The sequence below is a fragment of the Pezoporus flaviventris genome, unplaced genomic scaffold (assembly GCF_033815535.1).
Source record: "Pezoporus flaviventris isolate CSIRO_AGI_PZ_B2104156 unplaced genomic scaffold, CSIRO_AGI_Pfla_v1 ptg000152l, whole genome shotgun sequence".
Taxonomy (NCBI): domain Eukaryota; kingdom Metazoa; phylum Chordata; class Aves; order Psittaciformes; family Psittacidae; genus Pezoporus; species Pezoporus flaviventris.
Genome location: NW_026892700.1, coordinates 65,170 through 86,055, shown reverse-complemented (window position 1 = coordinate 86,055; position 20,886 = coordinate 65,170). Strand labels below are relative to the sequence as shown.

General features: G+C 64.7%; 3 protein-coding genes across 4 annotated transcripts; 2 read left to right on the top strand and 1 right to left on the bottom strand.

Annotated features, from left to right (window-relative positions):
• The first annotated feature begins 2,508 nt into the window (after window positions 1–2,508).
• STAT6 (signal transducer and activator of transcription 6) lies at window positions 2,509–9,503 on the top strand. Of its 2 annotated transcripts, XM_061479519.1 has the most exons (21): window positions 2,509–2,649; window positions 3,186–3,324; window positions 4,580–4,663; window positions 4,750–4,867; window positions 4,969–5,018; window positions 5,113–5,261; window positions 5,338–5,469; window positions 5,548–5,736; window positions 5,817–5,904; window positions 6,680–6,802; window positions 6,943–7,035; window positions 7,116–7,322; window positions 7,400–7,494; window positions 7,580–7,716; window positions 7,808–7,954; window positions 8,078–8,147; window positions 8,322–8,435; window positions 8,512–8,616; window positions 8,722–8,802; window positions 8,987–9,127; window positions 9,234–9,503. In XM_061479519.1, exons 1-21 carry the CDS (start codon window positions 2,534–2,536, stop codon window positions 9,406–9,408), a joined length of 2,553 nt encoding a protein of 850 aa, XP_061335503.1. In that variant the 5' UTR covers window positions 2,509–2,533; the 3' UTR covers window positions 9,409–9,503. The 2 variants fall into 2 exon arrangements, with proteins under 2 accessions (XP_061335503.1, XP_061335504.1); XM_061479520.1 differs by lacking the exon at window positions 9,234–9,503 and having other exon boundaries at window positions 4,969–5,027; window positions 8,722–8,820; window positions 8,987–9,102.
• Window positions 9,504–10,279: 776 nt separating this feature from the next.
• NAB2 (NGFI-A binding protein 2) lies at window positions 10,280–13,507 on the bottom strand. Its single transcript, XM_061479550.1, is given in 8 exon segments — window positions 10,280–10,725; window positions 10,843–11,043; window positions 11,138–11,270; window positions 11,421–11,472; window positions 11,966–12,099; window positions 12,226–12,521; window positions 12,524–13,033; window positions 13,436–13,507. Coding segments are annotated over 7 exon segments (1,410 nt in total). The 5' UTR covers window positions 13,023–13,033; window positions 13,436–13,507; the 3' UTR covers window positions 10,280–10,630.
• Window positions 13,508–14,059: 552 nt separating this feature from the next.
• NEMP1 (nuclear envelope integral membrane protein 1) lies at window positions 14,060–20,724 on the top strand. Its single transcript, XM_061479555.1, has 10 exons — window positions 14,060–14,122; window positions 14,439–14,685; window positions 15,038–15,411; window positions 15,495–15,705; window positions 15,935–16,007; window positions 16,085–16,178; window positions 16,440–16,554; window positions 17,230–17,455; window positions 17,621–17,794; window positions 19,696–20,724. Exons 1-10 carry the CDS (start codon window positions 14,060–14,062, stop codon window positions 19,907–19,909), a joined length of 1,791 nt encoding a protein of 596 aa, XP_061335539.1. The 3' UTR covers window positions 19,910–20,724.
• Window positions 20,725–20,886: the final 162 nt, after the last annotated feature.

Genomic DNA, 20,886 nt, shown 5'->3' with positions numbered 1-20,886 from the left:
GCTCAGGTGTCCTGAGTGTCAGGAGCGGCAAAACCTCGGAGCAGCTCACCCGGAAAAAGCCCCGGGGAAATCTCTGCTCCGTGCCCGGGAGGATGAGGAGGGGGCAGAGGGATGCGCGTACCCACAGGCTGCCAGCTCCCGGCGCTGGGCTGGGACGTGGCCAAGGGCAGGGGGGAGCTGGCCAGGAGTGGGGTCCCTCCCGGTCCCTAAGGGTAGGGGCTGCATTCTGCTGCCAGGAGGTGCCTGTGCTTAATGAGTAACAGCAGTGAGGGCGATGGCAGCTCTGGCCTCTAGGATGGGGACTTGGTTTTCCTGTAAGCAGAAAGCCCCTGCTCAGAGCACTGGGGGTCCCTGATTCCCCCCCCCCCCTCCTGCACCCCGGTTCCTCCACCAGAGCTGCCGAGGAGGCAAAGTGGCCCCTGGGGTAGAGGAGGAAGCGAAAGCGGCTGCGCCGGGGTGGTTTGGGCAGGGGGAGCGGGCATGGGGCACACCCCAGGGCCGTATCCTGCCGCGGGTTTTCCCCGGGAGGCAGCTCCCACGTGTCCCATTGGGGGCCCGAAAGTGACTTCCCCGGCCACATCTCATGTCCCTGCTGCTCCATCAGGCCTGGTCACTCGCTGCCATGGGAGCCTGGGCTCTCGAGTGCCACCTTGGGTGCATGAGCCCTGTGGGAGGTTGGGGTGCATCTGCAGCGGTTGGGGCAGGTGCGTGGTTGTCCTGGGGCAAGGGTCTGGAGCTCTGTCCCCAGTCACTCCCCCTGTTTCCTTGTCCAAGGCGCTGTGGAGGTGCTGATGCAGCAAACGCTGCGTGGCCTGATCCTGTGGCGGTGCTGGGTCTTGGCAGGGAAACGCTCTTCTGCAGAAAGAGCAGAGGAGGAAAACATGGAAATGAGGAGAGGAAGAGAACAGCCGAAGGAGCTGCTGTGATGGATGCCAGGAGGGGACGGGCCTGTCCCCACCCTTGGAGCTCCTTCGAGCCGTTGTCCCCTGGGTTGGAAGGGAGCTGGGAACCGGGGAGGAGGAGCACAGCACCTCCTGCAGCCTCTGAGCATATTCAGGCATGCCCAGCTTTAGGTTCCAGGTTACCGCTTCCCAGCCAGCAGCTTTCTCCCAAGCAGAAATACAGGTTTGAATCTGTGTTCAGATAAGAGGGGAGGATGGGGATTGCATCCCTGCACCAGAGGCCGCTTTTCCCCTCTTGCTTCCCTGCATCCCGGCAGCCGCGAGCTCCCCGACGGCACGGCCGGAACGAGGGCAGCCCCGGGCTGTCCCTTGCCGCAGCCGCGGCGCGGTTGTTGCGCGCTCGGGGCGACGCTGCCCCAGTGACGGCCGCTTCCTTCCCCTCGCCCGGCTCCTCAGAGCCTCCCCGGCAGCTCCACCTCCGCCGCCGTGACGTGAGGCGGCTCCTGTTTGCGGCCGGGGCACGGGAAGCCAACCCTCGGGGTCCCGGAGCCATCCCGGACGTGTCCGAGCCGCAGGATCCGGCCTCTGCCCCCGGGGAAGCGGCAGCGAGGTGCGTCCCCCCCCCTGCCTTTCCTCCTAGGAGCGGGGCCGTGGGAGGACGGGGATGGAGCCCTTTGGAAGCGGCACGGAGCGGGCAGGCTGCTGGGCACAGGGAGGGATTCTCGGAGCCGCGATGCCGGGGGCTGGAGGAGCCGCGGCGCCGCCCGCCCCCGGGCGCTGGAATTCCCTGCGGAGTTCCCCATCCAGCGCCTCCTTCCAGGCCTCTTCGTGCTTTCCATGGCCCCGCTGTTCATGGGGGGGGGGAGAGGCTGGGGAATGGTTCGGGGTGGTTCTGGGGAGCAGCGGAGCAGTCTGACGCTCTTCCGGCTCCCGCACTGGTTCTCCCATCTCTCCTGCGCCGAGACCGGCAGCGCTCACCCATCCCTCCCCATTGTCCCTGAACATTGCCCACGGCTGAAGGCGCAGGGATTCCCCAGAGATGCAGGAAACTGAGGCACAAGCTGGCTGCCCGCCGGGCCAGGATTGCCCAAGAGGCTGATCCTGGATCAGCTCCTTCTTCCTGCTCCTCCTCCTCTGCAGCAGCCCTGACCCCACGGAGCAGCAGGTTCAGATGGTGCAGGGACAAGCAGCAGGTTCAGATGGTGCGGGGACAAGCAGCAGGTTCAGATGGTGCGGGGACAAGCAGCAGGTTCAGATGGTGCGGGGACAAGCAGCAGGTTGAGATGGTGCGGGGACAAGCAGCAGGTTGAGATGGTGCGGGGACAAGCAGCAGGTTCAGATGGTGCGGGGACAAGCAGCAGGTTCAGATGGTGCGGGGACAAGCAGCAGGTTCAGATGGTGCTGGGACAAGCAGCAGGTTCAGATGGTGCGGGGACAAGCAGCAGGTTCAGATGGTGCGGGGACAAGCAGCAGGTTCAGATGGTGCGGGGACAAGCAGCAGGTTCAGATGGTGCGGGGACAAGCAGCAGGTTCAGATGGTGCAGGGACAAGCAGCAGCTCTCGGAGGCGCTGGGCTGGGGGCTCTGGGTGCTGCCCTATGGCCCCTCTCCTGTTTCTCCACAGCCCCCAAGATGTCCCTCTGGAGCATCATCTCCCATATGCCACCGGAGGAATTCAGTGGCCTCTTCACGGAGTTTCCCCATAGCCTGCGCTGCGTCCTGGCTGACTGGCTGGAGAACCAGCCCTGGTGAGGCCCCGGAGGCGCTGTCTCTTCATCAGGGACTGTAGCAATAGGACAAGGGGGTGATGGGTTTAATCTGAAACAGGGGAAGTTTAGGTTCGGTATAAGAAAGAAGTTCTTTACTGTGAGGGTGCTGAGGTGCTGGCACAGGGTGCCCAAGGATGCTGTGAATGCTCCATCCCTGGCAGCGTTCAAAGCCAGGTTGGACAGAGTCTTGAGCGACCTGGTTTACTGTGAGGCATCTTTGCCCATGGCAGGGGAATGGAAGCGGATGATCTTAAGGTCCTTTCCAACCCAAATCAGTCCAGGATTCTATGGTGGAGGCAGATGCCCATTTGAGAGAGGTTTTGGGAGGTCACATCCTCTCCAGGGAACCGTCTTGCCCTCGTTCATGCACCAAATGGCCCCCATACGCACAGCCAGCACTGGGTGGCAGCAGGCAGGCGCCTGTCCCCCTCCTCCATGGTGCAAGTGTGTGGCTCAGGGTCGCACAGGGGATGGAGGATTCCTGCCCGTCCACCAAGCCCCGCTTCCCTCTCCAGGGAGTTCATCAATGGCTCGGATGCCTTCTGCACCAGCGTGGCCAGCGGGATGCTCTCGGCCATGCTGGAGAAGCTCCGCAGCGCTGCCAGCAGCGATGGGCAGCAGTGCCAGATCCTCCAGCAAGTCAACGGCATCGAGGTGCGTGGCGCTGGGCGCGGGGCTCCTGGGGGCTGTGTCACACCGGGCTCCGTTTGGTTCTATTCTGCTTCGGATTTGGTTCAGGCGCTGCTTGAAGGGGTCGGTGCCCCCCGCGTGGAAGGCCAGCGCCATCCATAAGCAATGAGCTTGCGTGGACTCAGCCATGGGGGGCTTTGGGGCGCTGCCAGCCCCCTCCTCACCAGATGTTCCCCATGTTCTGCTTGAGCACTCGATGCCTCCTTCCTCCCCACCATGTGCTGCGTGCCAAGCCTTGCGCCGTGCCGCGGCTCCTCCTGCTGCATGGGCATGGGCATGGGCAGGGGCGTGCGCTGGGTTTCTTTTCCTGGGCTTTCCCTCCGTGCCGAGCTCTGTTTGAGCCACTTTCTGTCTCTCTTCCACCTTCTGATTGCAGATTTAACCCCTCTGCTCTCTGCTGCCAGCGAAGCTCTTAGCATAAGGGCTGAGTGCTGCTCATTCTGGCTGCAAGCTCTGCTTTTTGGGTAACAGACACTTCTAATATCCAGCCTTTGGGAAGGGCTCAGCTTTAGTCAGGACTTGCAGGGAGCGGGGTGGCTTTCCCAAGGTTTTTGAGGCTGCCATAGGAAAACACGCAGCTGTTTCAGCTGAGGGCGCTGAAACGAGAGCCACCCTCCCGCGTTCCCTCCTCCCCATCCCATAACAGCAAACCCTTATCTCTCCCGAGCTCCCTGCCGCATCCAAGGGAGGCAAAGCCCTGGAGCTGGCTGGTGGGAGACCAAACCCGGCCCTTCTGTCCCCCGGTGCTGTGTCCAGCCATGGGGCAGGAGCAGAGGGTCCGGCTTGGTTGCATGGGAAGCATCCGACGTTCCTGGTTTGGGAAGCAGCTGATGTGGGAAGCGTGTGCAGGCCGGAGGAGATGATGTGGGACACAGGGAGCGGAGCCAGCAGGGAAATTCCTCTGCTTGCGTCCTATGGAAGGCATGGATCCACCCGGGCCAGGCCAGCAGGGAGGCTCTTCCCTGGGTGTCAGGCTTGGGATACTTGGCAGCAGCAGAGGATTTGCTTTGGTTGGGCTGTTTGCCTGCTCCGGTTCCCATTTCAAATGGGTTCGTTTATGTTCCGATGCACAGCTCAGGGTGGGAATTACCAGCATTCCCATGGAGCGGGTCACGAAACCCCATAACCTGACTTAGCACCAGAACGCATGGACGGGGTGGGAGGATGCTGGGGATGCAGGGATCGTATCCTGCCCCACTGAGGCTCTGCATCCATGCAGAACATGTACCGGCGGGACCCGCTGCGCCTGGTGTCCGTCCTGAGAGCCATCCTGGATGGGGAGAAAGCCGCTGTGCTCAAGAGGGTGCGTGGTCCCTGCTCCCCTCCCGCGGCACCCCAGGGCGTGGGGTGGGCTCTGGGCGCTGCTCACCAGGCTCTGCTCTGCCCCAGGACCATCACCTCCCGCTCAGCTTCCACCGGCGGCAGGAGGAGCTCAAGTTCAACGTGGGGCTGCAGCGGCTGCAGCATCGCGTGCGCCGGATCCAGGCGCTGCGGGATGGTCCCACAGGTGAGGGGGTGCATCAGGAGGGGGCCCACGGGGCAGCGTGTCCTGCAGTACTCAGACACCATCTCCCCACACTAACGGGGCTGCCCCATCCTTCTCCACAGCCTCTTTGCAGGACCCACAGCTAAAGACGGAAGCAAAAGCCCCGGAGAGCGTGAGTGGGGTCTGGGTACCAGGGGGAAGAGGAGCATCTCTGGGTTTGGTGCCCTGCAGGAGATGGCACAGGGCCGTGGGTTGATGCCCCACAGGAGCTGCCCACCCTCATCCTGGAGGCTGTGAAGGAGCTGGAGGTGGCCAAGCAGCAGGTACTGAAGAGGATCCAGATCTGGAAGAGGCAGCAGCAGTTGGCAGGGAATGGGGCTCAGTTTGAGGAGAACCTGGCTCCGCTGCAGAAGAGGCGAGTGGCAAAGGGCAGGGATGGGGGACCCGGAGCAGGGCCGTGGCTGAGGGCTCCCCCTTTCCCCTTGGTTCAGGTGCGAGAACCTGGTCGAGGTTCACTTCCAGCTGCATCAACAAGTGATGGGAGCGAGCGCGGAGCTGGGGGCTGAGCTGGTACCCAGGCTCCGGGAGCGGCTCAACGAGGTCTTATCCAGCCTGGTCAAGAGGTAACGGTGGCATTGGGGTGCAGGGGGGTCTGCAGCGGGGGGTGCTGTGCTGAGCCCCATCGGTACCTGTGTCCCCAGCTCCTTCCTGGTGGAGAAGCAGCCCCCACAGGTCCTGAAGACCCAAACCAAGTTCCAAGCCAGCGTCCGGTTCCTGCTGGGCCCGCGGCTGCTGAAGGCATCGGCCAAGCCCTACATGGTGCGGGCTGAAATGGTGACGGAGAAGCAGGCGCGGGAGCTGGCGCTCAGCGCCTACAGCAGCACCCTCAGGTGAGGGGGCCGGGGGCTCAGCACAGGGCGAGGGGGCTGCAGGGGTCAACCATAGCCCCTGACCCCTTCCTCTGCCCCAGCGAGAGCACCGGGGAGATCATGCACAACGTGGTGGCCCTGGAGACCAACCCCACCAGCGGGACCTGCTGCGCCAACTTCAAGAACGTGGTGAGGGCCATCAGCGAGGGATGGGGTGGGGTGGGATGAGAGCTTTGGGATGGGATGGGATGGGATGGAGTGGGATGGGATGGGATGGGGTGGGATGGGATGGGATGGGATGGGGTGGGATGGGATGGGATGGGATGGGGTGGGATGGGATGGGATGGGATGGGATGGGGTGGGATGAGATGGGATGGGATGGGGTGGGATGGGATGGGATGGAATGGGATGGAGTGGGATGGGATGGGATGGGGTGGGATGGGAGCTTTGGGATGGGATGGGATGAGATAGGATGAGATGGGGTGGGATGGGATGGGATGGGATGGGGTGGGATGGGATGAGTTAGGATGAGATGGGATGGGATGGGATGGGAAGGGATGGGATGGGATGGGATGGGATGGGAGCTTTGGAATGGGATGGGATGAGATGGGATGAGATTGGGTGGGATGGGAGCTTTGGAATGGGATGGGATGAGATGGGAGCTTTGGGATGGTGTGGGAGCTTTGGGATGGGGATGGGGTGGGATGGGTGGGATGGGATGGGATTGAATGGGATGAGATGGGAGCTTTGGGATGGGATGGGATTGAATGGGATGAGATGGGAGCTTTGGGATGGGATGGGATTGAATGGGATGAGATGGGAGCTTTGGGATAGGATGGGATGGGATAGGAGCTTTGGGATGGGATGGGATGGGATGGGATGGGATGGGGTGGGATGGGATGGGATGGGGTGGGATGGGGGTCCCCAAGGCCCAGGGGCAATGCTTAGCTCTCCCCCCACCCAGCTGCTGAAGAAGATCAAGCGCTGTGAGCGCAAGGGGTCCGAGTCGGTGACGGAGGAGAAGTGCGCGGTCCTGTTCAGCACCTCCGTGGCCCTGACCGCCAGCAACCTCTCCATCCACCTCCAGGTACCGGCGCCATTCCCATGGGATAGGGCTGGACAATGCCATGTCCCCTGTGGGCCACCCTGCTCCATCCCGGGCAGCCCCACCTCGCTCAGGGTGGCCTCAGGACTGATGGGGGGGGGGGGCGTTGTCTCTGCCCCCAGGTCCTGTCTCTGCCCATCGTGGTCATTGTCCATGGGAACCAGGACAACAACGCCAAAGCCACGGTCCTGTGGGATAACGCCTTCTCCGAGATCGTGAGTGCCGCGGGACGAGGAGGTGCCGGGATGCTGGGCTTGGGACGGACGCATCCTGACCCCATCCTGCTCTGCCGCAGGACCGGGTGCCCTTCGTGGTGGCCGAGCGGGTGCCCTGGGACAAGATGTGCGACACGCTGAACCTGAAGTTCATGGCCGAGGTGCAGACCACCAAAGGGCTCCTCAAGGAGCACTACTTCTTCCTGGCACAGAAGATCTTTAATGACTACAGTGCCAGCCTCGAGGACTTCCAGAGCCGCAGCGTGTCCTGGGCCCAGTTCAACAAGGTCACTGGGAGCGCTGGTCTGGGTGAGCAGGGACCAGCGTGGCCCTGGGCATCCTCACACCCTCCCTTCTACCCCAGGAGATCCTGCCCGGGCGGGGATTCACCTTCTGGCAGTGGTTTGATGGAGTCCTGGACCTCACCAAGAGGTGCCTCAAGAGTTACTGGTCCGATAGGTGGGTACCCGGGGCCAAGGGGGATTCCAGAGCAGCTCCAGGGCCAGCCCTGGGGCTCCCCGCTCCCATCTGCGCATCCCTGCAGGCTCATCATTGGCTTCATCAGCAAGCAGTACGTCTGCAAGCTCCTGAGCACCGAGCCCGACGGGACCTTCCTGCTGCGCTTCAGCGACTCCGAGATCGGGGGTGTCACCATTGCCTACGTTATCCGGGGCAAGGACGGTGCGCTGTGGGGGGCACGGGGGCTGCTCTCGGTGCCTGGGACAGCGGGTGTCGCGGGCTCACGATGGAGCCTGGTGCTGTCTCCCTTCAGGCTCCAGCCAGGTGGAGAACATCCAACCCTTCTCTGCCAAGGACCTGTCCATCCGCTCCCTTGGCGACCGCATCCGGGACCTGGGGCAGCTCCGCAACCTCTACCCCAACACCCCCAAGGACCAGGCGTTCGGGAGCCACTACAACAGTGAGCAGGAGGGGAGCTGAGATGGGCAGCGCTATGGGGAGCTCAGAGGGGTTTGGGCCAAGGGGCAGGGAGGGCTGGCATGGCTGCGGTGGTGGGTGATGGATGCTTCTCCTCCCGGAGCAGAAGAGCAGACAGGCAAGGACGGCCGGGGTTATGTCTCCACCGCCATCAAGATGACGGTGGAAAGAGAAAGGTGGGTGTTGGTGCAAGATCCCCCATAGGGATCTTGAGCCTCCCATAGGGATCCCAAATCTCCCCCCCCCCCCCCCCATGGGCTGCACTGGAGCACATCTGTGAGCATTGACTTGCCCGTGCCCAGAGGCTGGACCACACCAGCCCTGTGCCCATGGCAACGATGCGCTTGCAGGGACCAGCATCCCCAGAGCGCTGCAGGGACCCTCCCCGGGCCCCCCCCGGCTCTGATGTTCAACCTGCCCATGCTGCAGCCCGAGGGCCTGCAGCCGGTCCCCAGCCCCATGTGGTGAGTGCCTGGGGCAGAGGCAGCCGCAGCGGGGTGCAGGGGGGGGTGCTAACACCGCCATGTGTCTACATTGCAGCCCCCCCGCTCCCTTCTGCCCCCCACCCATCCCCACGGGCTACCCCACGGCTGAGAGCAGCATCAACGTGATGGTCACCAACAACCTCGGGTCCTCCTTCCCCAGGTAGGAGCGGTGCTGGTTGAAGGCACTGGGGGCAGGTTGAGCCCCCCCCCCCGCCATGGCCCCCATGGAGGGAAGTGTTGCCCCATGTGCTCCTCCTCCCCACAGCACATCCCCGATGCTTTCTCCATCCCTGCCCATGGACCCACCGCTGCCTCGCTGCGAGGACCTTACCTTCAGGAACCCATTGTAAGACCTAGAGCGTGGGTACAGGGGGGGTACCCAGCTTAACCCCCCCCTTCTCCCACCCCGAGGGACCTTTCCTGGCTGAGCAGTGCTCCCAGTACCCTGCTGCTGACCCAGCCAAGCACTTCCCCTCTGGGGAAGCACCAAGGGGGGTACCCCATGGCTTACATCACACACACCCCCCCAGGCCCTTCATGCCCAACCAGTACATGACTGGGGAGGCCTCACAGATGCTGTCGGGGGGGCCCTCGCCGGAGCCCCGGGATGAGGAGATGCTCGAGCTGGCCCCATTGACGCTGATGGACTCACTGCAGAGCACCCAGAGGTGGTAAGCACATGGCGGGGGGGGACGGGACAGGGACGGGATGGGGACACACCACTGGGGTGCCCGAGGGGGGGGATGCCCTGCATCACCCTGTGCCTCCCTTGCCCAGGCTGCCCAGCATGGACCAGCCGCCCTGCTCCGACCTGGACCAGTTCCTGCAGGAGATGGCAGCGGAGGGGCCCCCCTTCCCGCCCCCCCCCCAGCACAGCGGGTACCCCAATGCCTCCGGCTGGGGCCTGGGGGACTCCCGGTGGGATGACAGCATCCGCCCGGGGCACACGTGAGGGGGATGCTGGGGAGGGGACATTGGACTGTGCCCCCCCCCCCCTCCAAGGCATCACCGGGTTGATACAGCTTTGGGGGAGGGGGGGCGGATTTTGGGTAACACTCGGGTGAATCTGCTGCACTTTGGGGTCTGGAGCTGCCACCCTGTACCGAGGGACCCCCCAGGGGACATGCATTGGGTCCCCCTCACTGAGCCCAGAGATAGCGCTTGCTTTGGGGTTTGTGAGGTGCCCCCCACCCCCCCCCCCCAAGGTGGGAATGGGGTTGCAGTGGGGTGCGGGGGGGGGCAGGGCATAAGCCATAAAATAAAGTTTTATTCCCAAATAACAAAATAAATAATCTCCTGTACACGTTACAAAGGAGGAGGCGCCGCGAACGCTCGAGAAAGACACCACAGTCCTATGGGGGGGGGCACACACAGGGACATGGGGACCCCGGGGCTGGGCACCGCTTATGGGGACAGGAGAGACCCCAAGGGGCTGGGGAAGGGGGGGGGGGGGCAGCACCATCCCCGTGCCCATCAAATGCCACCCACATGGTGCTGGGAGGGGGTGCACACGCGTGACCCCCGCAACACGCGTGACCCCCGTACATGAAGGTAAATGGGGGGGTGCGGGGGGGGATTTAGAGGTGAAACACTGCACGTGGGTGATGCGGTGCTGCGGGGGGGGGGTCACAACGGGTGTGTGGGGAGGGAGGAGTGGGAAGGGGGGGGGTCACAACGCGGTGCGTGCTGCAGGGGGGGGGCGGGTGGTGCGGGGGTGCTGCGGGGGGGGGGGTGGCGCTGATGTGGGAGCACACGGTGCTGCACGTGGCTCCGGTGCGGTGATGGGGGGGCACGGGTTGCCCACCCAAAGGGGCCTTGGGGCGGCGGGGGGGGACACACACACGGGACGGTCAGCACAAGGGGTGAGCCGAGGGGGGGCTGTACAGCAGCTTCGAGTCCATCGAGGGCTCCCCCCAGCCCCGGGGGGGGGGCTCAGAGCCTGGTGGGACCAGGGTATTGCTGCTGTGGGGTGAGGAGGGGGGGGGCGCGCATCCCGCCGCGGCTGAGGTAACCAGAGCATCGGTGCGGGAGAGGATGGGGTCCTTGGGGGGGGGGGGGGGGGGGGGGGCTGTGGCCAGGCCCTCACCGGCTCCCCCCGCACCCGGAGCACCGCCGGTACCCGTCCCCCAGCACGTTATTGCTTCGTTAATGGTGGGGGGGGGGCTGCAGGGGCCTCACTGCCGGCTGCTCTCCTGCTCCACCTTGATGGTGCCGCGGGGGGGCTCAGGGGGGGCCGGAGGACCCCGTTCTGCCAGCCCGTCCTCGAACTCTGTGGGGAGAATCGGGGATTGGGGGGGGGGGTGGCATCAGGGAGATGCTTCCATAGGGAACAATGCGGCTGCCCCCCCCCCCCCCCCCCCCCCCACGCTGCCCCACGGGGGCTCACCGGGTGCCGGGGGCTTCCCGGGCAGGCAGGGGCTGAGCCGCCCCACACGCTCGTGGGAGACCAAGCGGGCCAAGCGCAGCCCCTCGTCCATCAGCGTCTGCTGCAGGATGTGGCGGCTCCAGAGCCCGTGCGGGGGCAGCCCCAGGGCCACGTCGGGGCCGGCACCGGGCGGCGGCGTCAGCCGGGGACAGGCCCCCGCCACTGCGGAGAGAAGGGCGAGATCTGGGGTTACCCGATGGGGCTGGGGGAAGGGGGGGGGGTTCGGGTGCTGCCCATGGATGGGTCCTGAGCTCACCCTGCAAGTGGCCGTCGAGGCTCTCCCCGGAGAGGCTGGCGGCGTCCTCCTCCAGCCCGGCTCGGAACACGGCCCCCGGCGGCTCCGGCCCCACCGGCAGCGGCAGCAGCTCGGGGCGGCTCTGCTCTCCCGCCTGCCGGGAGCGCGCAGTGAGCGCAGGGCAGCGGGGACGGGCCCCATCCCACCGAGAGCAAGGGGAGCTCCGCGCTGCGCACGAGCACCAAGCCCCACAACCAGCACCCCGCATCCCCCTGCGGCAGCATCAGTGCGGGTGCGCACCCACCTCCTGCTTGAGCCGCTTGGCCGCGGTGGCTGCGCTGTCCTCGGCGTGTGCCCTGCGCGGGGAAGGGGAAGGGGAAGGGGGGACACACACACACGAAGGGGCTGCGTCAGGCGTGGGGTGACCGCGCAGGGGGCCCTGCGGGCAGCGCCAGGCGCCGCGGGGAGCGTGGGCCGGGCGGGGCGGTGCCGCGGCATCGGGGCTTTGGCACAGATGGAGCCGGGGGTGGCACAAGGGGCGAGCGAAGGGAAAGGGCAGCGCGGCCACAGCGCACAGCGGGAAGGGAGGGGTGAGGGAAGGGGGGCACCCCCAGCAGCATCATCCCCATCGCCACCACCACACACCCCACACCCCCCCCCCCCGGCATTCCAGCCATACCCCACCTCCCGCGGGCCCGAGGCCAGGCAGAAAACAACCCACACGAGGGAAAGGGGAACTCGGGTCCTGTCCCCATTGGGAAGCGCTGAGCTATAGGGCGCAGATGGGGGTGAAAGCCAAGCCCCCCCCCCCCCGGTTTGTGATGGGGGGTTTGCCAGGTCCGGGCTCACCTGGACACCTTGAGCGAGGACAGGTAGGTGCTCTCCCGCGCTACCTGGCGCGAGAGGGAGAAGAGCTCGACGCGCCGCAGCAGCAGCGAGTTGTCCCGCAGGCAGAACTGCGCGGCCGCCTCGTTGATGATGAGCTGCGGGGCGCAGAGGGTGCGTGAGATGGGGGGGAACCCCCCCAGCACCCCACGGCAGAGGCAGCGTCTGACCCAGCGGACCCCATCTCCCGCCCCAAGCAACAACGGGACCTGGGCGCCACGCACCTCGTGCAGGGTGAGCTGCTTGCCCTCGCGGCGCCGGGCCTCGCCGCGGCCGTAGATCGCGCTGTGCCGCCGGATCTCCTCCTCCTTGTGCCGGTCGCCGTCCTCCAGCTGGAAGATGTGACCCACGGCCTTGGCCAGCTTCTTGTTGAGCTTCATGAGCGCCCGCAGCTCGGCCTCACCGCCGCGGGGGTAGTTCTGCAGCAGCCGCTCCACGCTCTCTGCCACCGTCCGCACCAGCTCCGGCTCCAGCACCTCGCTACCCATCGCCTGCTCACCGCTGCTCCCACCCGGGGAGAAGGGGGACCCCCCGGTTCCTCGTCCCCGCCGCCCTCCGACTCAGGGGTGCTCCTCCCCGGCCACGGCGGCACCGCTGATGGTGACAGCTTCTCCCCCGGTTCTGTGGGGCTCCGGGCTGGGGGGGTCCCGCTGCTGCTGCCCCCTTTGCCCACAGCCTCACCGGGGCTGGCGTGACCATTGCTGAGCGCCTTGCGCCCGCCCGCCTCCGACAGCTTGAAGAGGGGGATGCTGCTGACGGGCACGGCCGAGACGGGCTGGCTGAAGAGCCCCGGGTTGGAGGCCCACTCACGCAGGGCCTTCTGGAGGCGGCGGACGTGCAGGGGTTTGGTGGCCATGCCCACCAGCGCCATGATCTCCAGGAACTCCTCCTCGCCCGCCTCGCAGAGCTGCTGCACGTCGTCCCCCCCTTGCTGGATGAAGGTCTCGTAGTAGCCCAGCAGGTTGGCGCGTTGCAGCACCCGGTACAGCTGCAGCTCCCCCAGCGTGCGGGGCAGGGCCATGGCGATCGCGCCTGCGGGACCCACGGGTCACGACGGGCACGGAGGAGAAGCCCCCTCCCCACCAAGGAGGTGATGGCGGTGCTCCAGGGTCCCCAGACCCCACGGGGCACCCAGGCTGCGTGGGACCCAGAGTCCACAGCTCCTTCAGACACAGCAAAGACACCAATGGGCCCCCCCATCCCTTCAGCAGCAGCCCCGCACCTCCCAGAGCCCCCCCCCCCCCCCGCCCCGTGGCGTCGGACACGCTCCCGAGCCTGCCCCATCCCTCCCCATCCCCGACGGCGCAGCGCGAGTCCCGCTCCCGCAGGGGCCGCCCTTCCCCGGCTCCCGTTCTGCTCCGTGCCCCTCGCTACCGGTGCCCCGGCCCCTCCCGTCGCTCCCCCCCCCCCCCTCCCCTCCCGTCGGTCGCTCACCGCCGCCTTGGAGCCGCCTCCCCGCCGCTGCGCCCGCCCCGTGAGCGGCCGCTGGGGGGGGGGGGGGGGGGGGGGGGGGAAGCAGCCGGAGCTCCGGGGCCGACGGGGCCGGGGGGTACCGGGACTCGGGGGGGGGGGGGTCCCGCGGCCGGGCCGGGCGCGCTCGCTCCTTCGCTCCGCGCCGCTTCTGCGCGCCGCCCACACGGGCGGTACCGTGAAATAGCAGCGGCCCCGGCAGCGCCGCGGCGTGGGAGGCCCCGGGGGCGGATCCCGCGGCTGCCGCCCCCGTCGAGCACAGCGCGGGCGGCCGCGGCGGGGGGAGGCAGCAGCGGGCGGGGGAACCGGGACCCCCCCCCCCCCCCCCGCCGGCTCCCCGCTCCCGGAGCCGCTGCGCCTCCCGCCCCGAGGGGGGGGGGGGGGGGGGGACGGGACCGGGGAGCGGCGCCCCGCACGGTGGCACCGGGGAACCGGGCGGGGAAGGAGCCCCCCCCCTCCCATCACCGAGGCGGAGGGGACACGTACGGGGTCCCGGTGCTTGGAGTGAGGGGGGGGGGGGGGGGAACAAGACCGCTGCGCTCGCAGCATCGGTGGCTCCTGCAGCACCGCGGCGCCGTTATCCCGGTGATGCCCCGGGAGCGCGGCCCCTTCGTGCCTCAGCCCCCCCCCCCCCCCCCCCGGCTGCCCTCGGTAGGCTTCAGGGTGAACACCCCACGGAGGTGACTCCTGGGGTTGGACGGGGGGGGACACGGTAAAGCCTCGTCCCTCCGTCCGTCCCCCCCATCACCCCTCCGGGCTTGCGGAGGGGGATCACGGCGCTATTTACACCGTGCCCGGGCACGGCTCCAGCCGCCCCTACCCGGGGCTGGGGGGGGGGGGGGGGGGCAGCCGGGTCTCAGTGCCCCGCCGTGATTGGGGGTCTTGGGGTCCTGCCCCATCCCCACACCCCAACACCGGCTCCCCCCTCCCCGCAACCGGGGGTCCGGCTCGGCGGGGCCGCTCCCAGGCCCGGCTCTGCCCCCGGCTGACGCACATCCTCCGCCTACGGCCCCGCCGCTTCCCGGCTCCGCCGCCCACGGGCCGGGGGGGGGGGGAGCCCGCCCGAGCCCGCTCCCCGCCTACGGGCGCCCGCTGCCCACGGGGCCCGGACCCGCTCGAGGCTGCGGGAGCCCCGCGCTTCGCCCCCTCCCCTCCGTGGGCCGTGAACGGGGGCACGGAGCCCCCGGACCCGGTCCGGCCCCGCACGCTGCCCGGTGCGGGGGCTGAGGGGCGGAGCTCCGCGCCCCAACTCCCGCCCACGCGTGACCCCCTGCACAAAAACACCGCGTTCTGATAGGAGAACGGGGTTGTCAGTCAGGTGTGCTTGTCTCTGATTGGCTGAGGGGTGTGTCTGTTAAGCCGTTTCTAAGGCGGGATTAGCGGTTGCTATGGGCTGGGCTTGAACCGCTCCGTCTGGTTGGTCACAGCGGTGGGCGTGCCTGGCTCCTGATAGGCTCCTAAACCAAGCAGCCTTCCGATAGGCCAGTTGAGCCTTCACTCTGCCATGACGCAACGCCAGCGCCCTCTCTCATTGGCCGCCGTTGGCCCCTCGGTGGCCGTTGCCAGGCGGAGCGGCGGAAGGTGGCGGCGCGGCCGCGGCGGGAGGGATGAAACCGGCTCCGGGACGGCGGCGGCTGCCGTGGGGCGCGTTGGTGCCGGTGCTGCTGCTGCTGCTGCTGGTGGGGACCGCAGGTACGCGGGGACCGGGGGGCGCTGCGGCCCGGAACGGGAGCGGGGCACGGGCCCTCTCGTTCGCCACCTCCGGAGCGGGGCTGACACCGGGGGATGCGCTGCCCGCTCCGTCCCTCCTTGCAGATGCCGGGGCGCCGCCGGTGATCTCGCTCCTGGAGGGCCGCGTGTACCATGAGTCGTCCCCGCATCACTTCTGCTACACCAACACGCACAAGCCGCGGTGGCACGAGATCTGGACCAGGATGCAGGTGAGAGGAGGAGGAGGAGGAGGAAGGTCCTTTGGGTCCCCATGGGAGCCATCCCTCCGTGCGCTGCCCTTTCCCCCGTGCAGATCCGGGTGAACAGCAGCCGCATGATCCGGGTCACCCAAGTGGGCAGCGAGGAGGAGCTGGGCGAGTCGAGCGTGTGGAGTTTCCTTTCGTCCTTCCTAAAGGAGAAGCTGAACGACACCAGCATCGACGTGGACCTCTACAGCAAGAAAACCTGCCTCAAGGTGGAGCTGCTGGAGGACGGCACCGTGTACTGCGTCGTCCTCTTCCGACGTACGGCCTCTGGAGGGGGCATTGAGGGCATGGGGCTCGTGTGCTGAGGGCTGGTCCTGCCTTGGGGAGGAGAATGGGCTGCAGAGAGAAGCCTGTGTCCGTCCATGGGGTGTAAACGTAGGGCTCTGGTCAGGGGGTGCCTGGGGTGCTGCCGCTTCCCTGTGCTTGGGACTGCACCCAAGGGACTCCGTGCTGGGCTGTTCTCCATCCGGATTCATTCCCTTTCCAGGCTTCGACCCGAAGCTGTTCCTGGTGTTCTTCCTGGGCCTGTTGCTGTTCTTCTGTGGGGACGTGCTGAGCAGGTGAGTGCCCTGGGCACGAGGAGCGCTGGGTACCAGTGCACCCCTGAGCTGTGAAACACCTCGTGTCATCCCTGCAGGAGCCAACTCTTCTTCTACTCAGCCGGGATCAGCTTTGGCTTGCTGGCTTCATTGCTCATCCTCATCTACATGGTCTCCAAGGTCCTGCCCAAGGTGGGTGTCTGAAGAACACTGTGCAAGAACAGCCTGTGTACAAGAACAAGTTGTATGCAGCTATACAAGAACAAGTTGTATGCAGCTGTACAAGAACAAGTTGTATGCAGCTATACAAGAACAAGTTGTATGCAGCTATACAAGAACAAGTTGTATGCAGCTGTACAAGAACAAGTTGTATGCAGCTATACAAGAACAAGTTGTATGCAGCTATACAAGAACAAGTTGTATGCAGCTTGAATCTCCCATCTCTTCCTCTAGAAGAACCATGTTTACTTGCTGCTGGTGGGGGGCTGGTCCTTCTCCCTGTACCTGCTTCAGCTGATCTTCAAGAACCTACGGGAGATCTGCAGGACCTACTGGCAGTACCTGCTGGGTGAGTGTGAGCCCTTTGGGCTCCCTGGAGCTGCAGCAGGCTGGTTGCCAGCCATAGCCTGGGCTGCATCCTGAGCAGTGGGTCGTGGAGAGGATCCTGCCCCTCTGCTGTGCTCTGTGAGAGCCCCCTGCAGCACTGTGAGCAGTGCTGGTGACCTCAACATAAGGACATGGAGCTGTCGGAGGCCACGAGGATGCTCAGGGGCTGGAGCAGCTCCCATAGGAGCCAGGCTGAGAACATTGGGGCTGGAGCAGAGAAGCTGCGTGGGGAGCTCAGAGCAGCTTCCAGTGCCTGGAGGGGGGTACAAGGATGCTGGAGAGGGACCTGCATCAGGGACTGGAGCGATGGGACAGGGGGTGATGGGTTCAGAGTGGAACAGGGGGAGTTCAGATTGGACACAAGGCAGAAGCTCCGTAGTGTGAGGGTGCTGGGGCACTGGAATGGGTTGAATGGAGAAGGTTTGGATGCTCCATCCCTGGCAGTGCTCAAGGCCAGGTTGGAGCCCCCTGCTCCAGTGGAAGGTGCCCCTGCCCGTGGCAGGGGGTTGGAACTGGATGAGCTTTAAGGTCCCATCCGTCCCATTCTATGAGTCTATGAGAAGATGCTGGTTTCCTGCCAGCTCGGTGCTGCAGCCCCTGCTCCTCTGGGGCTCCTTCAGCCTCTGCTCCCCCGCAGGTTACCTGCTCCTCATGGGCTTCGTGAGCTTCGGCATCTGCTACCGCTACGGCCCATTGGAGAATGAGCGCAGCATCAACCTCCTCTCCTGGGCCCTGCAGCTCCTGGGCCTCTTACTGATGTACTCAGGCATCCAGATCCACCCCATCGCCTTGGCCCTGGTGGTCCTTGCCTTCTGCACCAAGAACCTGGAATACCCATTGCACTGGGCTTTCGCTGCCTACAGGTGAGGGCTGCGTTCCCTGCTCTTGCTGCTGGACGGAGCCTATGGGGTGGCTGTCGGGGGGGTTGTGCCCTCTTTGCCCTGGCGTCGGTGCCTTGGAGCAGGAGGCAGAGGGGCCCAGGGGCTCTGATCCCGCTGCGCGGGCAGTGACCGCTGCTGTGTTGGCAGGAGGCTGCAGGGAGCCTGGCTCGGGCCGAGCCCCCCACGCCTGCTCACGGAGGAGGAATTCCGGCTCCAGGGCGAGGTGGAGACCCGCAGGGCCCTCGAGGAGCTTCGGAGCTACTGCAGGAGCCCGGATTTCTCTGCCTGGACAGCGGTGTCCCGCATCCAGGCGCCCAAGAGGTAACGAGCCCCGGCACGGGGGTGGCCAGCCCGGGGCTCTGCGTGCTGCTGAGAGCCCAGGCTCGCTCTGGGCTCCCATCCTGGCTTTAGAGAGGGGGAGATGGAGGCAGGGATGCTCTGCGGTGGGTTGGGAGCAGGGGGAGTGCCACGGGGAGGGTTAGGGTTAGGGTTAGGGTTGGGGTTAGGGTTAGGGTTGGGGTTAGAGTTAGGGTTGGGGTTGGGGTTAGGGATGGGGTTAGGGTTGGGGTTAGGGTTGGGGTTGGGGTTAGGGTTGGGGTTAGGGTTAGGGTTGGGGTTGGGGTTAGGGATGGGGTTAGGGTTAGGGATAGGGTTAGGGTTGGGGTTGGGGTTAGGGTTGGGGATGGGGATGGGGTTAGGGATAGGGTTAGGGTTGGGTTTAGGGTTGGGGATGGGGTTGGGGTTAGGGGTGGGGTTGGGGTTGGGGTTAGGAATAGGTCCTGGTGCCAGAATGCTTCGCCCTGGTGTGCCAGAGCCTCACAGGATGGCACTGGTCACGTGTGTACAACACGTATGTGCAACACCTGTGTGCAGCATGTATGTGCAACACCTCTGTGCAACGTGTGTGCAACACGTGTGCAACGCATCTGTGCAACGTGTATGTACAACACATATATGCAACACGTGAGTACAACATGTATGTGCAACATGCATGTACAACAGGTGTACAATGTGTATGTACAACACGTATGTGCAACACGTGCAACATGTATGTGCAACACCTGTGTGCAACAGGTGTGTACAACATGTAATGTGCAACACGTATGTACAACACATGTACAACACGTGTACAACATCTATGTGCAATACGTGTGCAACATGTATGAACAACACGTGAGTACAACACGTATGTGCATCACATGTACAACAGGTGTACAACGTATTTGTACAACAAGTATGTGCAACATGTGTGCAACATGTATGTACGTGTATATATAACACGTATGTACAACACGTGTGTGCAATACATGTAAAACACGTGTACAACATGTATATTCAACACGTGTGCAACATGTATATACAACACATGAGTACAACACGTATGTACAACACGTGTGTACAACACGTATGTGCAACACATGTACAACACATGTATAGCATGTATGCAACATGTATATACAACACGTGAGTACAACACATGTACAACACGTGTGTGCAACACTTGTGTGCAACATGTACGTGCAACGCGTGTGCAACACGTGTGTACACCACACACGTGCAACACATGTACAACACTTGTGTGCAACATGTACGTGCAACACACGTGCCACACGCGTGCGCAACACGTGTGTACACCACACACGTGCAACACATGTACAACACTCGTGTGCAACATGTACGTGCAACACACGTGCCACACGCGTGCGCAACACATGTGTACGCCACACACGTGCAACACATGTACAACACTTGTGTGCAACATGTACGTGCAACACACGTGCCACACGCGTGCGCAACACGTGTGTACACCACACACGTGCAACACATGTACAACACTCGTGTGCCACATGTACGTGCAACACATGTGCCACACGTGTGCGCAACACGTGTGTACACCACACACGTGCAACACATGTACAACACTTGTGTGCCACATGTACGTGCAACACACGTGCCACACGTGTGCGCAACACGTGTGTACACCACACACGTGCAACACATGTACAACACTCGTGTGCAACATGTCCGTGCAACACACGTGCCACACACGTGCGCAACACGTGTGTACACCACACACGTGCAACACATGTACAACACTCGTGTGCAACAGGTACGTGCAACACACGTGCCACACGCATGCGCAACACTTGTGTACACCACACACGTGCAACACGCATGTAGGGTGCGTGTGCATCACGTGTTTCTCTGGGGCTCCTCACCAGGTTTGCTGACTTTGTGGGCGGTGCCTGTCACGTCACCCGCGACGAGGTCTCTGTCCACGAGCGCGAGTACGGCCTCGGTGGCATCTTCCTTGAGGACCAGCTCTTCGATGAGGAGGAGGAGGATGAAGATGAAGACGATGATGATGATGATGCCTCCCTTGCCAGGAATCACACCTGTAACTCCCTGCCCTCCAACCACCTGGATGCTCATTGAGGTTGGCTGCCCTGCACGGAGGTGAGGGGCAGAACTGCCGCTGCTGCCCCGTTGGAGCCCCTCTTCCCACGCCAGCGCCTCCGGGCTCTGCTGGGAGCCTCCCTGGCTATGGGGTGGGGACGGAGCGAAAGCGCTGTCTCGTGGGAGGGTGCCTGGGAGGGTTGAGGTGCATGAGGGGACCTTCGGACCGGGCCCTGCGTGCTCAGCCCGTGCCCGCAGCCAGGCTGCTGCCGGGAGCGCCCTGCTCCTCCTCTTACCAAAGACACCGGCGGGCTCTGGCTGGGATCTGCCTCTGCCTTGTCTTAAACTCCCTGTGGATACCAAAAAGCCCCCGATGGAGACGTGGCTCAGCTCCGGCGCTCGGGAGGAGCCCCGGAGCCTTCGCGGTGCCCTGCTCCCCGCTGCTGCTGTGTCCTGGCAGAGGCCGGGAGCAGCCTCCTTCATCCCCTCGCCTCGTGCTGCGTGGGCTGAGGAGGAGTGTGGATGTGCTTCCTCCCCTGCCCACCTTGCTGCAGCGGGGTGCTGGCACCTCGCTGTGCCATTGAAGCTTTTCCCCAGTGTTACGTGGGGCCATCCCCATTGCTGCGCTCCCTCCTGGCTCTGGCAGAGTTGGAGGGGACACCCCATCTATGCAATCACAGCAGCCCCGTGAGGACCCTTGCTAAGCAATAACCCTGCCCCTATGGCTGCTGCTCCCCTGGCCTTGCCTTGCTTTTCCTTCCCTTCCCCTGCTGGTGTGAGCCCCCTCTCTTGCTGCATCCCTCTGCGTGACTGATGACTGGTTATATTTGTAATAAAGATGTATTTTGTAGCTTCGGAGCCTCCTTTGCTCATCCCTCGGGCCAAGGATGCTGACGGTGCCCTAGGGGCGAACACCGTGCCCCTGGCTGCTGTGTTCCCTCGGGCAGGACTCTCCCTGCTTCCCGCAGCCCTGGGGAGGAAGCTCCCTTTGTTTGCTCTGAGCTGCCAGGGGTTTT

Coding starts and splice junctions, on each gene's coding strand:
- NEMP1 (XM_061479555.1), top strand. CDS start 14,060: ATGCCCCGGGAGCGCGGCCCCTTCGTGCCTCAGCCCCCCCCCCCCCCC. Junction 15,412..15,494: donor AGATCTGGACCAGGATGCAG/GTGAGAGGAGGA, acceptor TCCCCCGTGCAG/ATCCGGGTGAACAGCAGCCG. Junction 17,456..17,620: donor TGGGCTTTCGCTGCCTACAG/GTGAGGGCTGCG, acceptor CTGTGTTGGCAG/GAGGCTGCAGGGAGCCTGGC.
- STAT6 (XM_061479519.1), top strand. CDS start 2,534: ATGTCCCTCTGGAGCATCATCTCCCATATGCCACCGGAGGAATTCAGT. Junction 4,664..4,749: donor AAGCCGCTGTGCTCAAGAGG/GTGCGTGGTCCC, acceptor GCTCTGCCCCAG/GACCATCACCTCCCGCTCAG. Junction 5,905..6,679: donor GCGCCAACTTCAAGAACGTG/GTGAGGGCCATC, acceptor CCCCCCACCCAG/CTGCTGAAGAAGATCAAGCG.